At 65.0% G+C, this 24,889-nt stretch overlaps 2 protein-coding genes across 3 annotated transcripts in view; both read right to left on the bottom strand.

The window, feature by feature from the left end:
• Positions 1-5,901: 5,901 nt before the first annotated feature.
• Positions 5,902-10,709, bottom strand: GHDC (GH3 domain containing). The gene is given in 10 exon segments (XM_030541566.1): positions 5,902-6,059; positions 6,062-6,148; positions 6,151-6,184; positions 7,094-7,182; positions 7,724-7,857; positions 8,129-8,200; positions 8,445-8,634; positions 8,828-9,404; positions 10,157-10,293; positions 10,452-10,709. Coding segments are annotated over 10 exon segments (1,629 nt in total). The 5' UTR covers positions 10,687-10,709; the 3' UTR covers positions 5,902-5,985.
• Positions 10,710-13,422: 2,713 nt separating this feature from the next.
• LOC115638886 (signal transducer and activator of transcription 5B) overlaps positions 13,423-24,889 on the bottom strand; it is a 48,998-nt gene continuing 37,531 nt past the window's right edge. For both annotated transcript variants that reach the window (XM_030540930.1, XM_030540929.1), the window contains exons 6-19: positions 24,610-24,740; positions 24,359-24,510; positions 23,764-23,919; positions 23,201-23,380; positions 22,646-22,733; positions 22,441-22,563; positions 21,074-21,166; positions 20,094-20,300; positions 19,284-19,378; positions 19,065-19,195; positions 17,164-17,319; positions 16,805-16,856; positions 15,866-15,973; positions 13,423-15,705 (exon numbers count right to left, since the gene is read on the bottom strand). In XM_030540930.1, the coding sequence (XP_030396790.1) occupies positions 15,579-15,705; positions 15,866-15,973; positions 16,805-16,856; positions 17,164-17,319; positions 19,065-19,195; positions 19,284-19,378; positions 20,094-20,300; positions 21,074-21,166; positions 22,441-22,563; positions 22,646-22,733; positions 23,201-23,380; positions 23,764-23,919; positions 24,359-24,510; positions 24,610-24,740 (1,799 nt within the window). In that variant the 3' untranslated portion in view covers positions 13,423-15,578. The remainder of the gene's footprint in view (positions 15,706-15,865; positions 15,974-16,804; positions 16,857-17,163; positions 17,320-19,064; positions 19,196-19,283; positions 19,379-20,093; positions 20,301-21,073; positions 21,167-22,440; positions 22,564-22,645; positions 22,734-23,200; positions 23,381-23,763; positions 23,920-24,358; positions 24,511-24,609; positions 24,741-24,889) is intronic.

Below are 24,889 nucleotides of genomic sequence, written 5' to 3'. Positions count from 1 at the left end.
TCGGGCTCCCCCCGCCCCGGGGCCCGTCCGCCATCCCCGGCTCGGGGCTCCGCGGCGGGGCCGCTCCCCAGGCTCCGCCGCCCCGAGCGCCCCGCAGCCCCGCGCGGCTCTGCCGGGAGACGGGGAGGGGCCGGGGGAGGGGCCGGGGGAGCCCGCCCCGAGCTCCGAGCCTGAGCCCCTGGGCGACCCCGCCCCCTGCGCCCCGACTCCCCTCCCCTCTGCACCCCACACGCCCCTTCCACCCCATCCTCTGCATCCCCTGCGGCCCAAACACCCCCCCACCCCTCTGCACCCCAAACACCCCCTCCACCCCATCCTCTGCATCCCCTGCGCCCCAAACACCCCCCCACCCCTCTGCACCCCAAACACCCCCTCCACCCCATCCTCTGCATCCCCTGCGCCCCAAACACCCCCACCCCTCTGCACCCCAAACACCCCTCCACCCCATACTCTGCATCCCCTGCGCCCCAAACACCCCCCCACCCCTCTGCACCCCAAACACCCCCCTCCACCTCCCTCCTTTTCACCCCCTACATCCCATCCTCTGCACCCCCCCACCCCTCTGCACCCCAAACACCCTCCATTCTCTGCATCCCCCCACCCTCTGCACCCCAAACACCCCCTCCACCCCATCCTCTGCATCCCCTGCGCCCCAAACACCCCCCCACCCCTCTGCACCCCAAACACCCCCCTCCACCTCCATCCTTTTCACCCCCTACACCCCATCCTCTGCATCCCCCCACTCCTCTGCACCCCCCCACCCCTCTGCACCCCAAACACCTCCATTCTCTGCATCCCCCCACCCCTCTGCACCCCAACACCCCCTCCACCCCATCCTCTGCATCCCCTGCGCCCCAAACACCACCTCCACCCCCATCCTCTGCACTCCACACAGCCCTCCACCTCCATCCTCTGCATCCCCCCACTCCTCTGCACCCCCCCACCTCCCTGCACCCCAAACACACCCCTCCACCCCTGCCTTTGCGCCCCAACTCCTCTCCCTCTACACCTCAAACACCCCCCTCCAACTCCGCCCTCTGCATCCCCCACTCCTCCCATCCCCTCTGCACCCCAAACACCCCCTCCACCTCCATCCTCTGCAACCCCTACACCCCATCCTCTGCATCCCCCCATCCCCCTGCACCCCAAACACCCCACTCCTCCCCATTCTCTGCATCCCCCCCACTCCTCCCCTCCCTTCTGCACCCCAAAACCCCCCTCCACCCCCGCCCTCTGCTCCCCAACCCCCCTCCACCCCATCCTCTGCATCCTCCCACTCCTCCCCTCCCCACCCCAAGCCCTCCACCCCTCCCCTCTGCACTCCCCTGCACCCCAAACACCCCCCATCCTCTACACCCCCCGCACCCCAAACACCCCCCTCCAGCTCCATCCTCTGCATCGCCCTCCCCTCTGCACCCCCCTGCACCCCAATATCTCCATCCTCTGCATCTCCTGCACCCCAGCCCCCCCACTCTCCCCTCTGCATGCCCCGTGCCCCAAACACTTCCATCCTCTGCATCCCCCCACCCCTCGACACACACCCGTGCCCCAAACACCCCCATCCCCACCATCCCCACCATCCCAAACACTCCCACCCCTGCCCTCTGAACCCCCAAACACCCCCACCCCATTCATTCCCCATCTTTTGCATCCCCTGTACCCCTCCCCTCTGTGCCCCAAACACCCCTGCCCTATCTCCCCAGCCCACACAGCCCTGCCCTCTGCACCCCCCACACCAACCCCACAACCCTCCTGCCCTCTGCACCCCAAAACTACCCCTTCCCCCAAACACCCCTGCCCTCTACACTCCAGACACCACACTCCATCTGCACACCCCCACTTTCTGTGTTCTCCACACTGGACCCCTCCACACCCTACCCAACTACCCACCCCACACCACATCTGCACACCCACCACACCCCAATACAGCCCCCACCCCTCACTAGCACAAACTGCTCCCCCCACTCCAGACACCCACCAGCACAACTCTATCAGCCCCCCCAAACACCTTCCCTGCCCTCAGCACTCACTCCAGCAGGATCCCCCACTACTCACCTTATCAGCCCCCCCCACTGGACTCCCCTTCCCCACAACAGTCAGGTCAGCGGGGGGGAGGGGGGCTTGGTAGCCCATAACTTTCCTCTCTAAATAGTGAGAATGGATCCTACTGCCCCTGCCCCACCTAGTTCCTAGCCCTTGATGTGGTCCTTGTTTGATGTCGATTGTGAGCTCTGGGCCACACCCAGCCCACAGGGCCCTGCGCTGTCAGGTCTGGGTGGCACCCGCACAGTGGGGGCCCTGAGCGTCAGACCCAGGGTCCATCCAGCCCCGTGTCCTGCCTGCTGACCCTGACCAGTGCCAGATGCCCTGGAGGGAATGAACAGACCAGGGAATCGTCAGTGATCCCTCCCCTGTCACCCATTCCCAGCTCCTGGCAAACAGGGGGCCAGGGGCACCCTCCCTGCCCAGCCCAGCTAACAGCCACTGATGGATCTGTCCTCCAGGAACTTATCTACTTCTTTATCTCAGCTGGAGTCTGGGCAGCAACCGGCGCGATGGGGCCCCAACCCTCGGCCAGGGTCTGGGCAGTGCCCGGCCCCAACGGAGCCCCGATCTCGGCCGGGGTCTGGGGCGGCTCACCAGGCAACGACGGGGCCCTGATCTGGGCTGGGGTCTGGGCGGCTCCCAGCACGACGGAGCCCCAACCTCGGCCAGGGTCTGGGCAGTGCCCGGCCCAACGGAGCCCCGATCTCGGCCGGGGGTCTGGGCGGCTCCCAGCACGATGGGTGCCCCTGATCTCGGCCGGGGGTCTGGGCGGTGCCCCGGGCTGACGGGGCCCCAATCTGGGCTGGGATTCTGGGTGGCTCCCAGGCGTGACGGGGCCCCGATCTCGGCCGGGGTCTGGGCAGCACCTGGCGTGATGAGCCCCAATCTGGGCCGGGGGTCTGGGCGGCTCCCAGCACCCCGATCTGGGCTGGGGTCTGGGCGGTGCCCAGCACGACTGGGCCCTAATCTGGGCCAGAGTCTGGGCAGCTCCCAGCACGACGGGGCCCTGATCTGGGCTGGGGTCTGGGCGGTGCCCAGCACGACAGGGACCCGAACTCGGCCTGGCTCTCTGGGGCGACTATAACACAAATAACCCAACTCATTGAGGTTTGCAAAACAGCCAATGGTAATTTCGGGCCAGCAGGATGAGGTGTTCCTAGCCAGCAGCAGCTAATCACCTCCCCACGTGAGCGCTTGGAGCTGCCCCAGCACTGGGCCTGCTGCAATCCGTGATTCTCAACGGCAGGGAGCTTAAGGAGATCATAAGCTCCATGCAAAGCCCTACTGCACCTGGCAGCCCAGCCCCGGGAGCCTGCAGAGCTAACAGGCTGGGCTTCGCCGCACACAGGGGTGCGCTAAGGGGAGGAAATGAATCCGTGCGCTGCTGTGGGCCCTTGTGAGGGACGAAGCCCCAGGCACTTCCCTGCAGTGCAGGACGTGAGGGGCTCCCTGCAGAGCAAAACGAGGAGCCCCCAAACTGCGGCAGGAAAGGCCCCTGACCCTGTGTATGCAATACACCGGGCTGGCACTGGCCACGGCCACTCAAACAGCCGTTCCCATTCGATAGCAGGTGAATAACCCGCTTCCCACGCTGGCACTTCAGCAGGCGGCAGCTAGGAAAGAAAACGAGGCGAGCGGCATGCGGGCTCCAGCTTAGAGAACGCAGAGGTGGGCCCCAGGCCGGCAATCGCCGCGGGACGCTCCCCAGCACAGGGCATTGGGACAAGGACAAGGACAGGCTGGGGCACAGCTCCGTGCGCCACCGGCAAGGCTGGGTCCAGTAGGGCGACCAGACAAGAAGTGTGAAAAATCAGGAGGGGGGTGAGGGGTAATAGGAGCCTGTTCTCTCCATGCAGCAGGCCCTGACGGGTGCTGTATGGAGCCTTCCTCCAGCTGCCCCCCCGAATCCAGCCAGGGGGCTTTCACCAGCCACATCCACCATGCGCTTTGCAGAGCAGGAGACCCTGACGCGAGGCCAGGCAGGCCAGCTCCCAGCAGAGCTCCAGGCCCCTCTCCCTGCCCCAGCCCACGGACATTTTTTCTTCCACTTTCAACCAGAATGTTGGTGAAACTTTTCGCCCAGCCTGGACGGGGCGGGCGGGCAAGCCTGGCCAAGGGCCTTTCGCCAGCATATTTCTATGGCTGATGAGCAATTTCAGTCCCACGCTGAGGGTTGCTTTTGTCTCTCTTCCTAAGGCAATACTTCCTGCCAGGGCCTTTGCTTTCCCTGACCCCAGGCCCAGCTGTCCGCCCAGCAGGCCTCCTATGCATCACAGCTCAGTTGCCTTCAGAAATAAACCTTAACAAGCTGTTGGGAAGAGCTGGCTCCTGTGCCTCTGTGCTTGGATCTCGCAGGCAGCCAGAACGAGCTCGAGGGCCCCCTCGACAGATGCCGAACTGGTGAAACAGTCATGGGGCGGCTGCCTTCAAACAAATACAAGGGGAACTCTTTAATCAAGCCCAGAGTCGGCCTTTGAGCTAGAAATCTCTAATGGGGATTAAGCCCCAATCACAGTGGCACGGCCCAGTGATTGTGTTCAGAGATAATCCGTCTTTATTTTGCTTTTTGAAACATTAAAAGCAGCCCCCCCAACCCCCAGCTCATTGTTTCATAAACCGGAGGGCACGTGCTGCAGAGCAGCTTATGGGCTGCCGGAAATCTCAGCTTCCCAAGTGCCAGCCCCAGCCCCTGCCTTGCAGGGCCGCACAAGCACAGGATTTGCTGTTTGCGAGCAGATCCGACACTGCGTGACCCAGGTGCTGGGACACCATAGCTGGGAGCTTCAAGCCAGGGGCCAGGTTAGTAAGCACCAGGTGAGACATCCATACCTGCCCTGCAGCTCCCACCAGGCCCAGCTCAGCTCCATGGAGCAGAGTGATTTGGTTCCCAGCCCTGCAAACCAAGGGCTTGTGAGCGCTGTGCAAGCCCCAGGATCCAGGAGTGGTTCCCCCTAGAAGATCAGAGATTGCCCCATGTCTTTGGCCTCCCTTCTGCAGCCGCCACCTTCCACCCCAGAGGTGGCTGCATTCCAGGGGTGCTGCAGAGGTAGAGCCTGGGGCAAAAGGCACAAGCAGAGCGCCTGGAGATAAATGTGTCAGGGAGGATCACAGTCACGAAGCCAAGGGAGAGGAGAAATTCCAGCCAGGGGGCAGCTCCCTCTGCAGCCAGCCAGCCAGCCCTCGTGCTGCCAGGGAGGAGGCGGCAGGAGCAAACTCTGCTGATGGAGGAAGTAGGGTGCAATGGTCAGAGCCTTATTCGGAGTTCGATTCCTGGCTCTGCCCCACAGCCCCCAAGCTGTGCCACGGGGAGACCAGCCCTGCGCTGTGGGGATGGGGCAGGTGCTTCCCTTTAGCGATCAGCCCTGATCTCACTAGCCGCCTCATTCTCTTCAACCCCCTGCCCCGAGCAAACCTCCTTCCCCACCTGGGCACCAGCTCTGCTCCTCCCCACACCGGGGGCTGGGTCTCCAACCAGCCAGCACCTGGCACCAAGCTGGCAGGTGAACTTGAGGCTGGCGCCATCTCCCGACAGAGCCATGCTTGGGGCAGCTTCGCCAGCAGGTCTGGCCCTGAACGCAGGGAGCTGGCAGGCCTCAGGGGTGGGGTCAGGCAACTTCTCCACTCTGCCCCGTGCCCTTGGGCTGCAGGTGGGGGCCTGCTGCTCCCCTCAGCAGGCTCTGTGACAGGGAGGCCACGTAGGATGCAGCGCACCAACAGGGCACCCCAGCCTGCGGTAGCACCATGAAACGCTGTGCATGCCTCCCACCAGCTCTGTGCGCAGCCTCTGCCCAACAGGGAGCCGCCCCCACCCTAGCCACGGGACCTCCCCAGCCTCCTGCCCCACAGCCCCCACACCAGGGACTCCCCTGCAAGCAGCAGCACAAGCACAGAGCCCGAGCGAGGGCACGCTGGGCCAACGGCACTGGAGGCTGGCCGGCCTCATGAGACGACTCTGCTCTGGATGAAGTGCAGCAGGTGCTTCTCCCTCAGGACTCTGGCCATGGGCCCGGGGAGCCCGCAGCATCCCGTAGCTCCCTGAAGGCCCCGGCCGCCACCAGGTGCAGCCGCACCGGCCCAATGCTGCCCTTAAAGCGGAAGGTTTGTAGATAGGAAAATCCTCCTGGAGACACTGATCCAGCTGCAGGAAGAGGGAGAGGTGGACACTCAACGGGGGCCACACGCAGGCTGACTTCAGGCCCCAGGAGCCGAGGTTCGCGTCAGACCCTCCACCTCACACATGCCCCAAAGCTCGTTCTACCCCCACAGGTCGCCAGCCTGGCCCAGCTGGGCCCGGCAAGCCCAGGCACCTCTGTCCACAGTGGCTGGTCCCAGCTGCGGCAAGGGAAAGGTATCAGATAGCCTGCAGTGCCGGAACAACCTGCCCCGAGTGCTGTTAGCAGGAGGGGCTCTCCCCCATCCATGTTTTCGCCTCTCATTTGCATCTGGAGGGTCTCATTACCCCTGGCAACATCCAGGTCCCTTTGGAATCCTGCTCTGCTCCAGCCTTGGTCAGACCTTGTGGCGAGGAGTTCCACTGGCCGAGTGTCTCGCTCTTCTGCTCTACCGAGTGCCCCCGTGTCGTGAGGGTGACGGTGCCACTCTCTGCCCCAGACATTGCTGTGTGCATCCCCCCCCGAAGATGGGGCACCCTGCAGGGCACAGCCCAGGAGCCGAGGCCCTGTCCCTGGGCTCAGCAGCGCAGCTGGAGCCGCTCCATGTCCATGTCCAGCTCTGCAGCCAGCCGACCTGGGCACCTGATCAGAGAGTGCTGCCACCTAGTGGCCAAACCTAGCCATGGCAGCACTGACCTCCCTGGGGGAAAACCCCAGGCCAGGTGGGGGCACCTGTGCGGCGCTTTTGGGGCCAGAGCCCCGTGCTGGGAGCAGTCCCGAGCTGGCAGGATCGCTCCCTCCTGTAGGCTGGAGGGGGAAGGGCTCCACCTCCCAAAGCCTTCCAGGGGCAGGGGCAGGAAGACACCAACCTGCCCATGGCACCAACTGCCCCTGCTCAGCCCTGCCCCGTGCCACTGCTTTCCCAAGCCGCTCACCTTATAGCGCTGCGCCTCCGACAGATCACGCAGGCCCCGCAGCTCCACGAACACCTGGTAATGGGGGGCGCAGACCCCGGAGGAGGCACCTGGGGGGCAGCACAGACTCACATTAACCCACCCAGCTGGAAGGGCAGGAGAGACATCCCACGCTGGGAGCTGAGGGATGGGGGTGGAAAAACTCTGTGGCGGGGCAGGGACCCAGACCACCCTGGGGCAGCTGGCCAGGGGCAGCACCTCGCTCCAGACAGGCACAGAGCCGTTCCCAGGAGGCGGCATCTTGCCATCAAGCAGCTCCCTCCTCTCAGCGGGATCTGGACGGCGTGTGGGGATCCAGTGGGTTTCACCCAGGCTAGCCGGGCCACTCCACACCACCAGGGCTAGTGCCAGCCGCAGCCCTGGGCAGCTCGGCCCCCTCCTGCCCAGCCGTCTCACCAGGCACAGCTGAGCCAGGCTGTGGGCACAGCCAGCCGGGCCTGAGCACAGTCAGGGTCTGAAAGAGGTGGAGCCAGTGGGGCAGAGAGGGGCCAGCCCGTCTCAAGCCAGGAGTCCTAGGACGTGTACAGGGCCCTTGGCCAGGACTGGCCCGGCCTTGCCAGCATGGGGCTGGGTACTGGGAGCGACACTTACCCAGAAGGCTGCTCTCTGCGCAGATGTAGTCGACCAGCCGGGCTCCTGGCCACATGGCCACAGCGCGGCGCAGGCTCCCGTAGAAGCGCTCCTCAGGGACGCCTTCCCCACGCACGCTCAGGGTCTGGCTCAGCCTGGGGAGCCAAGGGCAGGGGGTGAGTGTGGGAATCGGGGGACTGCACCTCTGACAGCAGCGGGCAGTGCCATGACCTCAGACTCTGGCCAAAACCGCCCCTCCCCTGCCCTCACAGCACCGGGGAGAGGAGCCCCCATCCCTCACCCCTCTTCTGCCTCCCCGCAAACCGCCCTGCAGGGGCAGCTCCCGTCTGGTCCCCAGTGTTCCCCAGGCAGCAGCCGTGTGAGCGGGGAGCCGGCAAGGTGTGTGGAGGGGCTGACTCTCCCCACCTGCGCACGGGCCGCACCACGGGGCACTGGTTGTGGAATTCCGCCACCTTCAGCACCTCCCCGACGCGGCACCTAACAGACAAAGGGGGAGAGAGAACACGAGCCACGGCTGTATCCCCCCGCCACCGGCCCCATTCCATTGCGGCCTCCTACGGACAGCAGGGCCAGATGGCACGGGGCATACTGGGGTGGGGGGCAGATGCTGAGAGGTGTGGGGCATACCAGGGTGGCAGGGGGCACGAGGCATATGGGGGGGTGGGGCATAGGGGACTGGTGCAGGGCACAGGGCATATGGGGGTGGCAGGAAAGGGGGCACCTGGACAATCCAGCCTGGTCCGTCAGCACCAGCTCATACTCCTGGCCCTCCTGCATGTCCGCCAGCAGCACGGTCTCTGGGGGCGCCTCAGCGCCCGGCCCCGCAGGCAGGAACTCGCAGAAAGCCCAGCCTGGGCAGAGCAGGTAGCGGGAGTCGGGCTGCTCCGGCCACAGGTTCACCCCGAGCAGAGCTGGTGGGAGACACTGTGGGTCAGCAGGGAGAGCACACGGCATCCAGCCCCTGCAGACAGACCCATAGCAGCCCCCTTGCGCAGTATACAGCTGCTGCTGCCTCGGGGGCGGGGGGGCTCACCGCACCCCACCGGGCTCCGCCTGCACACGGCACTGACCTGACCCTGCCTGGCTCGGCCGATGCCCCTTTACCTCCTGCGGCGCTGTAGAAGGGGCAGTAGAAGGGGAGGCCCTGGCACTCCTGCTCCCGCAGGGCCTCCCCATAGATCTGCTCACTGCTGGGCTCTGCCACCACCACCACCACCTGGAGCCGCGGCCACAGGCGCCGGGCGACGCCGTCCCAGCCCCTGGCGCACTCTGCCCTCAGCTCCGCCGCCCGCGCTGCGTCCGGAACCAGCAGCTGCTCCAGCCGGCGCCGGGTCCCCTCAGGCAGCTCCAGGTGGGGACTCAGCCTCCCTGAGGCCAGGTCCTGCGCCAGGCCCTCCCAGCCGACGCGCAGCACACCCAGGGCATCGTACAGCTCCGAGACCAGCCCAGCCTCCAGCGCCCGCAGCGCCCGCTCCCGCAGGGCAAACAGCAGCTGCACGTACAGGGCCGCAGTATGCGAGGGCACCGTGCCTGTCTCCTCTGGAGTGCAGTACAGGGTGGGCAGTGCCCAGGCTGCGGCAGGCTGGGAGCAGCCCCCGGCCCAGGAGAAGCGGGCAGTGCCCTGCAGGCTCAGGGCCTCCGGGAAGACTCTGCTCAGGACGTCCAGGTACAACACGGGCCCCTGGGTGGGGACAGAGCGAGAGAGAGACAGAGCCAAGGCAGCCAGACACAGTCACTGTATCCCCCTGCCCCCAGGTACCAGCCTAGAACACCTCCCTCCCCACCCCTGGGGGGGGATAGCCTGTGAAATTCCCCCCCCCGCCCACCTGGGGGGAACAGCCCAGCCTAAGACACCTCCCTCCCCACCCCCGGGGGAACAGCCTGTGAAATCCCCCCGCCCCCCCCGGTACCAGCCTAGGACACCTCCCTTCCCACCCTGGGGGGGGGGGACAGCCTGTGAAATCCCCCCGCCCCCCCAGGTACCAGCCTAGGACACCTCCCTTCCCACCCTGGGGGGGGGGGGACAGCCTGTGAAATCCCCCCGCCCCCCCAGGTACCAGCCTAGGACACCTCCCTTCCCACCCCCAGGGGAACAGCCTGTGAAATCCCCCCGCCCCCTCAGGTACCAGCCTGGGACACCTCCCTTCCCACCCCTGGGGGGGGGGGACGGACAGCCTGTGAAATCCCCCCCTGCCTGCCCGGGGGGAACAGCCCAGCCTAGGGCACCTCCCTCCCCTGTAACTTTCTCCCACTCAGCTCTCACTCCCCCGACTGGGGGCAGCCTCCCCCAGCCCCCTCTGGCTCAGCCCCAGGTTGGTGCAGCAGGGCTGTGTGCACATGGGTGGGGGCCGGGCACCCTGCTGAGGCCCCCCTAGACCCAGAGGGGAGGGGGAAGCCCTGGTCTGCAGGACCTGCCCAGCTGCCCCCAAATACCTGCAGGGGGGAGTCCGCGGTGCAGCTGCTCCGAAGCAGAGCCCAGGGCCCCGTCGGCAGTGCCGGGTGGGCAGGGGTCTTGCCCCCGTTGGAGCCGCGCTCTGCCAGGGGGCAACGCACCCGGAACGCGGCCGAGCCTGCAGGGAGAACACACCGGGGTCAGGCTGAGCACCCCATGCCGTGCTGGGAGGGGGCAGGCCCAGCCCCCCACGCCGGGCTCTGCGCTGCCCACAAGGGGCTGGGGGCCCAGGGGCTGGCACCCTCGCCCAGCGCCGGGCACCGCCTGCCCCGGTACCTGGCTCCGCAGCCCTGGCTCCCCCCAGCAGCCGCAGCAGGAGGCGCTCCTGGCTCTGCCGCACATCCTGGGACGCCTGCTCCAGGTGCCAGCGCTGCCAGCCCGCGGCCCAGCCCAGCACCCGCAGTGCCAGCCAGTGCCGGAGAACGAGCCCCCAGGATCCTGCGCCCCCCGGGCGGCGCTGCCAGGCCCAGAGCAGCAGGGCCAGCGCCACGGCCAGCCCGGCCAGCAGCATCGCAGCACTGTGGGGAGGGGGGGTGTCAGCAGAGAGACACGGACCCCCAATGCCCCCCACAACCCCCCGCGCCCCCATCTCAAGGGTCCCAGTGCCCCCTACACCCCCTCGGCCCCCCACATCTCCATGACCCCAGTGCCCCCCACAACCCCCCCGCACACCCATCTCAAGGGTCCCAGTGCCCCCTACACCCCCTCGGCCCCCCACATCTCCATGACCCCAGTGCCCCCCACAACCCCCCCGCACACCCATCTCAAGGGTCCCAGTGCCCCCTACATCCCCCCCTGGCCCCCCACATCTCAATGACCCTAGTGCCGCCCACAACCCCCCCGGGCCCCCCACATCTCACTAGCCCCAGTGCCCCCCACAACCCCCCCGGGCCCCCCACATCTCAATGACCCCAGTGCCGCCCACAACCCCCCCGCGCCCCCCACATCTCACTAGCCCCAGTGCCCCCCACAACCCCCCCCGGGCCCCCCACATCTCAATGACCCCAGTGCCCCCCCGGGCCCCCCACATCTCAAGGGTCCCAGTGCCCCCCACAACCCCCCCTCCTCCGCCGGGAGCCGCGTCTCCTACCAGCCCCCCCCGTGCCCCCCCACGGATATCCCGCCTCCCGCTGAACTGACGGAGAATTAAAGGGACGGGAGCAGCCTCAGCTCTTAAAGGGCCAGATACCGATTGCCCCCCCCCCCCCGAACGGGGGTCCCCCCCTACGGCCCCGGGGCAGGGGGCACCCAGGGCTGGGCTGGCAGGGCCGGGGATCAGGAGTGAGGGGCACCGGCAGGGCCGGGGGTCAGGAGTGGGGGGTAATGGGAGAGCTGGGGGGGGCAGGGCTCGGGGTCAGGCGTGGGGGGCATCGGCAGAGCTGGGGAAGTCAGGAGTGGGGGGTAATGGGAGAGCTGGGGGGGGCAGGGCCAGGAGTGAGGGGCACTGGCAGAGCTTGGGGGGGCAGGAGTGAGGGGCACTGGCAGAGCGGGGGGAGGGGCAAGGCCGGGGGTCAGGAGTGGGGGGCACTGGCGGGGGGGCCAGGGCTGGGAGTGAGGGGCACTGGCAGAGCGGGGGGAGGGGCAAGGCCAGGGGTCAGGAGTGGGGGGCATCAGCAGAGTTGGGGGGGCAGGGCCAGGAGTGAGGGGCACCAGCAGAGCTGGGGGTGGCAGGGCCAGGAGTGAGGGGCACCGGCAGGGCTAGGTGGCGGCAGGGTCGGGGGTCAGGAGCAGGGGGCATCGGCAGAGCTGGGGGGGGCAGGAGTGGGGTGCACTGACAGAGCTGGGGGCGGCAGGGCCGGGAGTGAGGGGCACCGGCAGGGCTAGGTGGCGGCAGGGTCGGGGGTCAGGAGCAGGGGGCATCGGCAGAGCTGGGGGGGGCAGGAGTGGGGTGCACTGACAGAGCTGGGGGCGGCAGGGCCGGGAGTGAGGGGCACTGGCAGAGCTAGGGGGGCAGGGCTGGGGGTCAGGAGTGGGGGGCACTGGCGGGGGGGCCAGGGCTGGGAGTGAGGGGCACTGGCAGAGCAGGGGGAGGGGCAAGGCCAGGGGTGGGGGGCATCAGCAGAGCTGGGGGGGGCAGGGCCAGGAGTGAGGGGCACTGGCAGAGCTGGGGTGGCAGGGCCGGCAGTGAGGGGCACCGGCAGGGCTAGGTAGCGGCAGTGTCGGGGGTCAGGAGTGGGGTGCACTGACAGAGCTGGGGGCGGCAGGGCCGGGAGTGAGGGGCACCGGCAGGGCTAGGTGGCGGCAGGGTCAGGAGCAGGGGGCATCGGCAGAGCTGGGGGGGGCAGGAGTGGGGTGCACTGACAGAGCTGGGGGCGGCAGGGCTGGGAGTGAGGGGGCACAGGCAGAGCTAATAGCAGCATCCTGGGGCCAAGGGCTCCGGGCACCACCCCCTGGGAGCTGGGCGAGGCCAGAGGTAGGAGACGCCACCAAACCTTCCCCCTGGAACCAGCCTTTCTGCCCAACCCCCCCTGCCCCGACATCCCAAACAGCGAACCAGAGACCAACAGCAGAGCTTTCACCTCCCAATGGGAGCAGAGCCGGGGCCCCCAGGAGCCCCCAGGGACTTGGCTGTTGCTATCCATTTTAAGGGGCGGGGGCCCAGACACCAGGGTGATGGGCAGTAGGCTACGGCTCTGGACAGAAGCCCAACCCCAGCTGCCAGACGGCAGGTCAATGAGCCCCTTGACTCTGCTCCTCCCCTGCCTCCATGACACCCCCAACGTCTCCCAAGGCCCCTTGCCCGGGAGCAGCTGCCGTCCCCAGCACAGCAACGCAGGCGCTGCCCGCCTGGCATGGCCCAGGGCTCCCAGCCCTCAGCTCCTGGCTCCAACTTGAGGCCAAGCCCAGCTAGTTCAGTGGAAGGTGCAAGAAAATCTGCAGCCCAGGGAGAACCTGCCCCCCAAAGGAGTTTCTTCCTGCCCCTGCCAGTGGGACGATGGCTGGCGCCCCTGCCACCCCATCAGAGCTGTGCCGTGTGTTCACGTTCTCCCTGTAAAGATCCAGTTCTCTTCCTGCAGCCTGCTCTTCTGGCAGGGAGTCCCCCAGGCTATTGCGCACTGTGTTTGGAGGCTAAGAAATAGCACCGAAGGAGTTCCTGTCCGCGTCAGGTGGCATGGGGCATACAGGACCAGTGGGGGCCAGACACTGTGGGCTGCGGGGGTCAGACGCCTGGGGGCCCGGAGGCAGTGGTCAGGACAGATGGGGCCTGTACCATAAACACAAAAAAATACAATTTTGTAGCCCCTGGAAGAGTTGACAATACTTTATTAGTGCCATATGCAAGTCAGGAGCAGACTGCAACACTAAAAATAGGCAGTTGAAATCATTCCGTTTCCACATACAAGGTTTTCTGGTGGGGTTTTTTTTTTTTAATAAAATTATAAAAAAAGTTTCACCATGGTTGTTTTTTAAATTATATGTATTTTTCCTTTCTACAAAAGTCGTGATCTAACCTCGCACCAAAGCTTTTCCTGCTTCTCTTTGAAATTCGCTTGTAATTCCAGAAGACGAGAACTCATCCCCACCTGGGCGGGCCTTTGGCAAGAGAATTTTTCTTTTTAAAAAAAGAATGGGATTTTGTTTGTTCTCAGGACGATCTCAGCACTATCTGCAGGGCCAGGGGCTAGCCCCCAACCCTCGCCCTGCGGACGTGCAGCCTGGCAAAGCAGGTGGTTGTGGAGTTACTCACATGAAAGGCCACGTGCAGGACTTGCAGCTAAGCCAAGCACACACACGCCCGCTGCCCCCGCTGACTGCGGCACTGAAACAGGTTAGGGACAGACCATTGGGACAGTGCTCCCCAGCGTCCCCCCACATGCCCTGCCTGCATCCAGGGGTCTGGGATTTCAGCGACTAGTGCAATGCCTGGGGCAGACACGCTTTGCACCGGGGCAGCTTGTCCCAAGTTCAAACCAGGACAGACAGCACTGGTGCAAATGGTGTCCGTGCTGGGACCCACCTGGCCCTAGCGCTGCCTCGGCCCAGAATGCTCTGTGGAGTGTCCTTTGCAAAGCTGGAAGGACCAAGATCCTGCCAGGTGCCTCTGGGTCCAGGCTCACTGGGTGCTGGGAACAGACGTAAATGAGGGTTGACCCAGCGGCACGGCTCCCCTCATGCAGCTAAGGGCACTCTGAACACAGGGAAGCAGCCGAGGGGCGAGGGCCTGGCTGGAGCCCCTACAAGCCTGTAGCCAGGTTCAGCGCCTGCTGCCTCCAGCCATGTGGGGCCAGCCCAGCCAGTTGATTGTCTGGGGGCTGCTGCAAGTCCTTTAGAAAGTGAGGGAAGGAATGTCACAACTTCCCCGTCCTCCCGCCTGGCTGCCCCATTGAGTCTGACCACTGAACCCAGCTGGCAAATGCAGCGTTTTCTCAGAGCAGCTCGTCCGCACAGGGTGCGGCTCAGCCCTGGGCTCAAACACCTGCTGCCTGGCCCACGGACAGTCCCAACCCCAGGGGCTCTGTCTGACCCTTCCCCAGGACGTCAGCGGTCTGCTGAGCCCAGAGCTGATGCTCCCACAGAGACACGCGGAATCCAGAGCTTTGTGTTAAAAAAATATTCTGTGCTTTATTTACTCAGCCATAGAAAAATAATGTCGAAGGGGAGGGAGGGCGTCTGAGGGGGGACCAGCAGCCTCTCACCCCGTCTGAGCCGCGCCTTGCCCTGACCCCAGCCAGGAGCCCCATTCCTCCTGCACACCAAGCAGTCGTGTCCTTCCTCTCAGGGTTTGTTAAACACCCCCCACCAGGCATGGGGGAAAGGCAGCATCCCACCGGCTGAGCGGACACAGGCCAGGCAGGAACCAGGAGGAGAAAGGGCCCTGGTGGGATGCCTTCCCAGCAAGCCACTCCTAAGGCGCAGATGCTGCTGCCTGGGCTGAGAAGAAAGAGTCTTTGCCCCCAGGTCTCTGTGCACACAAACAGGACCCAACGCACACACACATGCCCCCTGGGATGGGGGAGCTAGTAACAAAAGGAAAGAATTTGAACACGAAAGTCCTAGATGTGACAATTACTGCAAACAGACTCCCAGGCCCGCCCCCCGCTGAGAGGCCCCGGGCCCAAGGGCAGGAATCCGAGTCCAGTGGGCGCTGGGAACGCACGGGGCTCCAGGGATCTGCTGCATGGGGAGGAACAGCGCTGCAGAAGCGGGAAGCTGACGGCAGGCCTGAGTAACAGACAGGGAAACCATACAACAAGCCCACTGCCTTTAGTACACAGGGATAAACACCAAACAGCCAAGCGCAGCCATGGACACTGCAGCTGTAGCAGCAAAGCCCCCAGCTGAGCATCCCCCCATGGGCCCATGCACAGAGACACGAACATAGGGCTGTTCTCCATGGGGCACGCTCCCCGGATCGGCTCCCAGGGTCACGGCTGCCGGGCCGGGCTGTACCACGGTGCAGGGTCAAGACTGGCTGTGGGGCATCCACTGAGTGTCCATGGGCCGCCGGAGAAGCTCCTCCACGTGGCGCGCAACATCCATTGTGTCGTCCAGGTCGAACTCACCCTCGGGATCCAGCACAGAGTCGGGGCTGAGAGAGAGAGAGACAGGGTGAGCCTGGGGGAGGCATCACAGAATAGCCACGCCGGGGGGCCGGGAGCAGTGTGCTCGAGCTAAACGCCTCCCCCTAGCACGGGGGAGCCCCTCGCCCCCAGAATGCAGCTCAGGGCTGGGGAAGGAGCAGCACCTACTTCTGTGGGTAGACGTTGTAATGCGGCTGGGAGCACACAGCCGGAGACGGTGCCTGATCCATGTAGGTGACCGTTCCGGCGGTAGAATCCCCGGAGGCGCTGGCAAACCTGGAACAGACGAGGGGCCTGCGCGTCAGCCGGGCCATGGGGAGGGTGGGGCGAGGAGGCATTGCACTGCAGGGCAGGCTGCAGCTCTGCCTCAGCCTGCTGGTTCCTCTCCCTGGCTGCAATGGCAGATTCTGTCCTGCTGGCCCCATCCCCCAGCTCGGCGCTTTGGCCTCTGGCTACTGACTGTAACTGAGGGGGCCGAGGGATTTCCCATGGGTCCAGTTCCTGGATAGATGCTGCGCTCAGTTCCGCCAGGGCCGGGGGTGGAGGGAAGGAGGCCATGCCCACAGCTGTGCCAATGGTGCTTTCCACCCTCCCATGCGGTCCAGGGGAAGCCATGCCAGTGGGGATGGCCACAATCAGAACCGGCCTCGTCTGTGCAGATCCTGCTTGGCACACGCCAGCCCCTCCCAACTGCCCAGCAAACACCCCCTTGGCCAGTTTGCTTCTCAGGGGTGTTTTAAATCCACCCAGTGTGGCACACACCCGGCACCAGAGCCAGGCTCCAGCCCTGTCACAGGATTCCAACACCGATCCCTTCCTCCTGCAGCCTGTGGGGCCAGCTGCTGGGCTGCCAGCCTGGAGCGCTCCTCCCCTGACCATCTGCTCTGCCCCTGTGTAGCAACAGGGCAAGCAGCTGCCCTCCCACCCGGTGCCCCATCCCCTGGTAAGGCACAAAGCTGCGGAACAGCCTCGAGGCTGGGACACTGGTTCAGAACCCGACATTTCCTCAGCAAGGGGTGATAACGGAGGGGCAGAGGGAGACACGGGCTGAGGACAGCACCCAGACAGACGTGTATGCCCAGACGGACAGACCCCAGATGGACTTACTCTGGCACTACTTGTTTGATCTGTGGCTTCACGTATCCATCCACGGCTTTAGCTACAGACAGGGCGAGAGAGAGAGAGGACACAGCGCTAAGGCACGGAGAGGCCAGGGGACGTTCCAGGCACTGACCCGGTCGGCACAAGGGCTCCAATGAGCGAGACAGCCTGGCAGTGCTGTCAGGTTGGGGTCTCTGTGCCACAAGGCCAGACACCACGGAGAGGAACCGATCACTGCCAATGGGCCAGGCCCTCAGGGGTACGAGCTGGTGCCAGCTTCCACGGCCACAGAGCCTGATCGTGTGTGCGGGGCAGGGTGAGTGGGGCCCAGGCCAGTGCAGAGCCCAGCGCTGAGAGCGACTCACAGAGAACCGGCGTGTAGTACTTGGAGAAGACCTCATCCTTGGGCCGGTCAGGGAACACGTAGATGAGGTAATTGAGGTCACCCAGGCGGTCAGCCAGCGAGCGGATGGAGAAGTCTCTGGTTGTGAAGGGCATGAGGTTCCAAAACATCCTCTCAGCTAGAAACGCAACAGCAGAGAGACGACTGAGAGACAGAGTCCGGCGCCGGGGGGCTCCCCGGTGCCAGAGGGGCCTTAGAACAACGCTGCTCACGTCAGGCCCTTGTGCGGTACACCTGGCCCCTAGGACTCAAGGAATCACCAGACTGGCTTCAAGATCATGAGACCTCCAATAAGAATCAACATCGGGTTCTTTTCTCCACCTTCTGGCTTTGAGCTTTAGGATTCCCTCCCTGCTTCCCCCAGGGCTGGAAACAGACTGTTTGTGTACACGAAAGGTGTGTCACAGAGTGTCGAGGAGTCAGGGCCCTGCACCCCTCTTCCTGAGATTCACCGTGTCTCTCAACCAGCCAGCAAAAGAGAAGGTTTATTGGACAGTAGGAATGCAGTCTACAGGAGAGCTTGTAGGCACAACCAGGACCCCTCAGTCAAGTCCTTCTGAGGGTTCTGGGAGCTTAGACCCCAGCTTGGGGTTCCCTGCGTTGCACCACCCAGCCCAAACTGAAACTAAAATAAGCAATTCCTCTCTTTGCTTTCTCCTCCCTCCCCTCTGCTACTCCTCTCCTTTGTTCAGTCTCCCAGGCAGAAGGTGTGATTTCTCCCCACCCCTCCTGGCTCAGGTTACAGCTCAGATAGATTCCTTCTCATCCCCAATGTAACTCCCAGGCAACATTCCCAGGTCAAATCTGCCCTGCTCCGTCACAAGGTGAGATTCTCATGGAATCGCCTGAGCTCAAGACCTGGGGCTTTAAGAAAAAACCTCAAAGTATCACCAGACTTGCAATTCAAGTCCCGTGAGTTTCCCACTGGCTCGTGCGGAGCGCCAGGGCTGCCGCTGCATTCAGGGCGCACAAACTCCTCTGACACGTTTCACCAGCGTATTTGTTTAAAATCTCAAGTTAATGAAAACAGCTTTTCTTCGCGGTCACCGACACCCCTGCAACAGGCCATCTGACACAACAGCTCCAGGGAGAGCCAGAAAGTGAAATTAACTAGAAACCAAAGTGAAAGGAAAACTCCTCTGCGATGGGCCACACTGAGCTGAGAGCCAGAGGCAGAGCAGAGCCCTGATGTTATTTCAAATTTAACATGGAATCTAATTCGTTGGGAGACACACAGAGAAGGCCTCTGCTCTGGCTGTCTTTTCAAGTAGGTCTCTCTAAACACAGTTCTTGCGACAAAACACCATTGGGAAGATTTACCATACTGCTCAGCACAGACCCGCTGCACAATGGACTGCCCTGGATTTCAGAAATGGGAAAAGAATCTTTGTGGCAGCCTGGAGCAACCTAGGTCTCGTGTTCTGAGCTAAAAAGAGAAAAGCCAAAGCTGCCCTTTCCAATGGCTCTCCAGAGCTCCCAGCTGGGCAGCGGAGGCCTGCGTCCCCTAGCCAGTCGTGCTGGTATAGTTAACAGTGGCCGAGGTGAGACAGCAGGACAGGGCTTGCACCAGCACTGTCTGCTCCTGCATAGGAAGGGGGCTAAGCTCTCCTGGCTTGAGGCACCTTTATCTGGCCTCCCGAAATGGGTAACAGATCAGCACAGCGCAGCCTCCAGGAACACAGCTGGCCTTCCAAGCAGGACGAGCCAGAGGCAGGAACTGCCCCAGCACGATGACTGGGTTTGCTCTGCACCACACACAGCTCACAGGCCATCAACTGACTCACACACCAGGACTGAGCTGGCCCCATTCCAGCCCCAGGCACGGATCTGGTTCCATGCTGCCCTGGGCCCACCCTGACTCACGTGAGTCGAACTTCCAGGCGATGGTGATGCCCCCGATCTCAGAGTCACTGAACCGCAGCAGGAAGGTCCCATCCGGCTTGTTGATCAGCAGGTCGTGTGCTTGCTGCTTGTTGACGAAGCCCAGGATGGCCCTGGAGCACAGAGAAGGGGGTGAGGGGCTGGTGGTTGGGAGGGGGGAGGGCTGTGCTGTGCAGGCCGTTCCGGGAAGGAGGTTCTCACCCGTCATTCCAGTGAGGCTTAAGATGCTTCTTCAGCACCTCCATGACCCCGTCGAACCACTGCCAGAAGGTGTAATTCCGCCCTGGCAAGTTTTCCTGGGTAATAAAAAAAGACCCTGAGTGTCTTTGAGCCCAGCATGCCCTACGACAGCCGCTCCTGTCCCCCAGCCCCACTCTGGCCACAGGGAGAACTGGCTTGGCACCAGGGCATTACTCTGAACGCTGGCTGCGGGACGGGACTGATACCGCGTTTCCCCCCCTTCAGCGCCAGGCACCCCGTAAGCAGGCTCTGCTCCTAGGAGCAGCTGTGGGCACAGTCCTGCCAGGGCAGGCAAGCCTGGCATCTCCTGTGCGAGCCAGAGGGAGGGAGACAGGCAGGCAGCACAGTGGAAGTGGGCCAGGCCCCTAAGCCAGAGGGTTACAGGTTGCCACCATCCCTGCCTGCTTCCTTGGGAGAGGAAGACCGTTCCAGTGCTAGCAGAGCTGAGTCCAGTGCCTGGCAGGAGGGTCCCAGGCTCTCGTCCCTCACTGTCTCTCAGCACCATTTGCTTCTTGCTCCTTCCCACCTGCGCGTGCTGTTCTGCAGTGAGATGCGCCTGCCAGCCTGTGCCAAAGGGATTCCTGGCTGGCGGCCCCGATGGGACAGCAAGTCTCCAGGCCAGGCTGCCCTGGCCAGGAGCCCGAGGGGACGTGCGCTGCCGCGGCATCTCACCAGTACCCACAAGTGATGCCACTCAGCTACTACAGGATCCCTTCCCCCGCCCCGCTGCCCTCCTGGCCCGGGCCCTGCTGGCAGGGCGGCGCGGCTCACCCTGTTGAACTGGGACCAGGAGACGGACATGGCGCTGTACTCCTCCAGCTGGGCACTGCTGCTGTTGAAAAGCTTCTGGGCCAGGAAGAGCACGTTCTCCTTCGTCAGCCCCCGGCTGCTCTGCACCTCGGCCTTGAACTTCATGTTGAGCGCCTCGCACAGCTGGGGCCACAGCACCTTCTCAGGCACGGCGAACGGCACCCGGCCCTGCGGGAGGGGGCAGCGCCCGGGCTCAGGGGGTGCCAGCTGCACCCGGGCAGGGAACCCAGCGGGGGGGCTCCGGCCCCCGGAGCAGCGCCCGGGCTCAGGGGGTGCCAGCTGCACCCGGGCAGGGAACCCAGCGGGGGGGGCTCCGGCCCCCGGAGCAGCGCCTGGGCTCAGGGGGTGCCAGCTGCACCCAGGCAGGGAACCCAGCGGGGGGGGAGGGGGGGCTCCAGCCCCCAGAGCAGCGCCCGGGCTCAGGGGGTGCCAGCTGCACCCAGGCAGGGAACCCAGCGGGGGGGGGCCTCCGGCCCCGGGAGCATCGCCCCCCCCCCCGAGCGTCTGCCTCTCCTGGCACTCACCCCCCAACGCCCCCTCCAGCGTCCCCCTCTGCCTCCCTCCCCCAGCACCCCCTACCCCTCATCCCCAGGGCCCCGTCCAGCATCCTCCTCTGCTACCCCCAGCGCCCCCTCCAGTGTCCCCCTCCACTTCCCCCTCCCTGCCCCTTACCCCCTAGTGCCCCCCTCTGCCTACCCCACCACCCCCCACTCCCAGAGCTCCCCCCCCCCCCCCCCAGAACTCCTGTCCCCATCCCTCAGCACTCCCGGCACAGAGGCTGGCTGGGGCAGGAATGGGAGACTGCCCAGGCGAGAACACAGAGGGCTGCAGGAAGGAGCAGGTGAAGGGACCTGCTGATGTGGGGGGGCTAAGGGCACTGCAGAAGGGGGGCAGGCCCCCCGGGTGTGGGGATCTCCTCCCCAGCGACGCTGGCTGCTCACCGGCTCGGCGAAGGCGTTATCCCAGAGCACGGTGGCCGTGGCGTTGTTGTCTTGGCTCCCATGCACGATCACCACCACGGGCAGGGACAGCGTCTGTGGGAACCAGCAGGGCCAGGCTGAGTGTGGGGCCGGGGTGTGGCTGGACCCAGCTCCGGTTCCTGCCCTTCCCCCACGGCCGCTGAGCGAGTCTCCATCACACCAAGACCCCCTGTGCTCCGCGCCCCCATGCCCACCCCACAGACCCCGTGCCCCCCGGGGCTCCCCCAGCTAGTGACTGAGGCTCAGGAATTCCTGTGTCCCTCCCTCAACCCGGAGATGCCAACACGGCCAAGCCTGATATCAGCCCCAGGGGGGCTCCTAGGGCAGCGGTCCCAGCGCAGGGCCCAGAGCCAGGCAGCAGTGCTAGCGCAGGGCCCAGGGCAGTGGTGCCAGCGCAGGGTGTGACGAACTGGGAATGTTCTTAATGTTTCCTCTGAATACTGTGTTGGTGCCTCAGTGTCCCCTAGGCAGTTCTTAATATCTAGGTGGTGGGATAAGGGTGTGTGATTGCTGCAGAGCAAAGGGCCAGTGCACCTAAATGCCTGACACTCTGTCTCCTGGCAACTGATGGCCTGGGCCCCTCCCCTGCAAAGGTGCCAGCTGAAGGTGTTGGAGACAAAGGGATCAGGTGACCGCCTGGCCCGGGAAAGGGGCTGAGCAGAAAGGGGCGGGAGGGGGTTGTTAGTCTGGAGCTGGCTGGGGACGAGGAGTGAGGGCAGACGTGGGGGGGTCTGGCTCACTGCCCCCCAGAATGGACCTGGCCGAGGGGTCCGGTTCGCTGTATCTACAAGCTCTCTTTTAGACCCTGTTCCTGTCATCGAATAAACCTCAGTTTTACTGGCTGGCTGAGAGTCACGTCTGACTGCAAAGTGGGGGTGCAGGACCCGGTGGCTTCCCCAGGACCCCACTGGGGTGGACTCGCTGTGGGAAGCGCATGGAGGGGCAGAGGATGCTGAATGCTCCAAGGAGAGACCCAGGAGGTGAAGCGTGTGAGCTTCTTGCCCTGAGCAAGTCTGCTCCAAGGGAGAGGAGGCTCCCCAAAGTCCTGCCTGGCTTGGTGGGGAGCAGTTCCAGAGCATCGCCTGGGGACTCCATGACACAGGGCCCAGAGCCAGGCAGGCCCAGGGCAGCAATGCCAGCGCAGGGCCCAGAGCCGGGCAGGGCCCAGGGCAGCGGTGCCAGCTCAGGGCCCAGAGCCGGGCAGGGCCCAGGGCAGCGGTGCCAGCTCAGGGCCCAGAGCCGGGCAGGGCCCAGGGCAGCGGTGCCAGCTCAGGGCCCAGAGCCGGGCAGGGCCCAGGGCAGCGGTGCCAACGCGGCACCAGCTTTACCTTGACCTGGAAGACCAGCTCGTTGCCGCCGACACTGAACTGCGACTCAAAGAGGATGGTGAACTTCTCCTCAGTCACTGACTCGGCGCCGCGCCGATCTGATCGCTTGATGCGCTTCAGGGACTGCGGGAGGCAGAGGAGAGCGTGAGAGGTGGCGGGGGGGTGGGGAGGCACAGGGGGGGCAGTGCTGCAGCCTAGCTCTCACCATGTTCCTGAAGTGAGCACTCAGGGTGCCTGTGGCCTGGTGGTACTCCATCACGCAGCAATTGTTCAGGATCTCCCCGCTACTCTCGCTGCAATGGGAAAGGCAGGTCAAACGGGCCAGGCACTGGCCAGTGCCGACTGCCATGGGGCACTGGGGGTGGGGTTGGCAGGGCGGTGCTGACAGTCACCATGGAGGGGAGCTCCCTCTGCGCCCAGGGAACCCACTCACGGGCCTGGAGTTCAGCTACGGGCTCAGAGAACGGGCAGCAGCCCAGGGGGACATGGGGCCCCATGAGCCAACCAGGCCGGGCAGGGGGTCTCCTGGGGATGGGACCCCAGAGGTGTGTGGTTGACCCTCCCTCCGCTCAGCGATACCCCAGGGATGAGAGGGGGCAGCTCCAGCCACACGCTGGGCTGGACTCTCCGGGGGATCCAGGGACGCAGAGAGAACAGGGAACCAGCCCTCCAGGACCCTGCCAGAGCCCCCTAGTCTCCCCAGGACCCGCGGGGCATCTCCCAGGAGCTGCCCTGGGCGCGGCGGGGGCAGGGGCATTACTTGCGAGTGCTTTCATTCTTCAGCAGGGCCTTGGCTTGCTGCTCGCTGATGATGGTGGCCTTCACCTGGGGCGGGTTCATGTGCACATTCAGCTTCCCCCCCACCAGCAGCCGCACCGTGGCCGCGAACTTGGTCTGTGTCTTCAGCACCTGGGGGGGCTGCTTCTCGATGATGAACGTGCTGGGGGGAGGAGCCAGCGTCACGGGCCTACAGCTGTGAGACGGGGCTGCGGGCTGCAGCTGCAACCGCCGGGGGTGGGGGGACAGGGACGGACACTAGCACATCCCCACCCCGGCTCACAGCCCCTGCGCCCAGATCCCCCTTCCCAGCCCAGGTCCCCTCCCACCCAAAGCACTTGCCCCACGAGCCCCTCTCTCTTCCCACCTGCCCTGCAGTGCCAGCAGCATCCCCACCCGTCCCTGATCCAGCCGACCCCTTGCAACCCAGTTCTTGCCTGCCCAGGTCAGAGCCTGAGCCTCGGCCCAAGCGTGCCCCGAGCTCAGCCTTGCCCCCCAGCCCAGCTCACATGGGGCAGTCCGGCCTGGCTCTGCCCCCAGCGGTACCTGGTCACCAGGGCAGAGATGATGTCTGTGATGGTGCCGTTGAGCTCAGTCAGCATCTTCTCCACGGGCCCCGGGATGGGCAGCTGCTGGCACAGGTGCTCGGCCAGACGGATCTGCTGCCGGTTCTGCCAGATGATCTCGGCCAGCTTCTCACACCTGGGGCGAGGGGCCCCCGGGCCAGGTCAGTGCTCTGGCAATGTCCAGGGACATCACGAAGCCCCAGGCCTGGGTGTCCCGTGTCTGCTCATCACGGGGCTCCCTGTCTGTGTCCCCCCCTTGGGTCCCCCCAGGCTGGCGCAGTTAGGCCTTAGCCTAGGCCCGTGGGGAGCTCAGCCGCCCCAGGAATCCAGTCCCACGTCCCTTGCAATGGGGGCAGGTGACCCCTCATGCCCTGGACTAACAACCCCAGCGGGGGCAGCGTCACCTGCCAGGGTCACCCCTCGGGCTGCCTCTTGGGACCCAGGGCCGCTCCCCTGGATTCCCTGCTGCTGGCAGCCCCGTCCGCTGGTTTCCCAGCCAACTACACAGGGGCCAAGCGGCAGCTCCTGGGTGCCCAGCCCTGTTTCCCTGGCAGCGCAGGGAGTAGTGGACGCACCAGGACTGCAGCACGTCCAGGGGGCCCTCGGGGGGGCCGCCATTCCCCGCCAACTGCTGCCGCCGCTTCCACTGAATCAGCTCGTCATCCAGGATGGTCGTCTGTTGCTTGCGCAGCAGCTGCAGGGTTTTCTGGTGCTTCTCCGCCAGCTCCTGCAGGGGACAGGGTGTTAGTGTGGGACGGGGCGGTGCTGGCACCAGGGAGGGGAGGGGAGGGGAGGGGAGTGGGGTCCCCCCGGGGCTGGCGCTCACCACGCGGTACTGCTGTAGTGTCTGGGCCTCCCGATGCAGCCAGGCCTCCAGCGACACCTTCTTCTGCTGCAGCGTCGTCTCGCGGGACATGCGCTCCTGGGGGCCCAGCTGGGAGAGCTGGGAGAACTGGGCTGGGGACGAGTCCAAGAGCGTCAGCCTGAGCCCCGCCTGCCCTGGGGGCTCCCTGACTCTCAGCTGCACCCCCACAACCCCTGCACCAGGTCTGCCCCTGGGTGGGGGTGGGGGAAGGACTCGCTTCCCCAGGCCCCACGGAACTGGT

The sequence above is a fragment of the Gopherus evgoodei genome, chromosome 23 (assembly GCF_007399415.2).
Source record: "Gopherus evgoodei ecotype Sinaloan lineage chromosome 23, rGopEvg1_v1.p, whole genome shotgun sequence".
Taxonomy (NCBI): Eukaryota; Metazoa; Chordata; order Testudines; family Testudinidae; genus Gopherus; species Gopherus evgoodei.
Note: the sequence above shows the minus strand (reverse complement) of the source record. Positions and strands in the feature narration are given on the sequence as shown.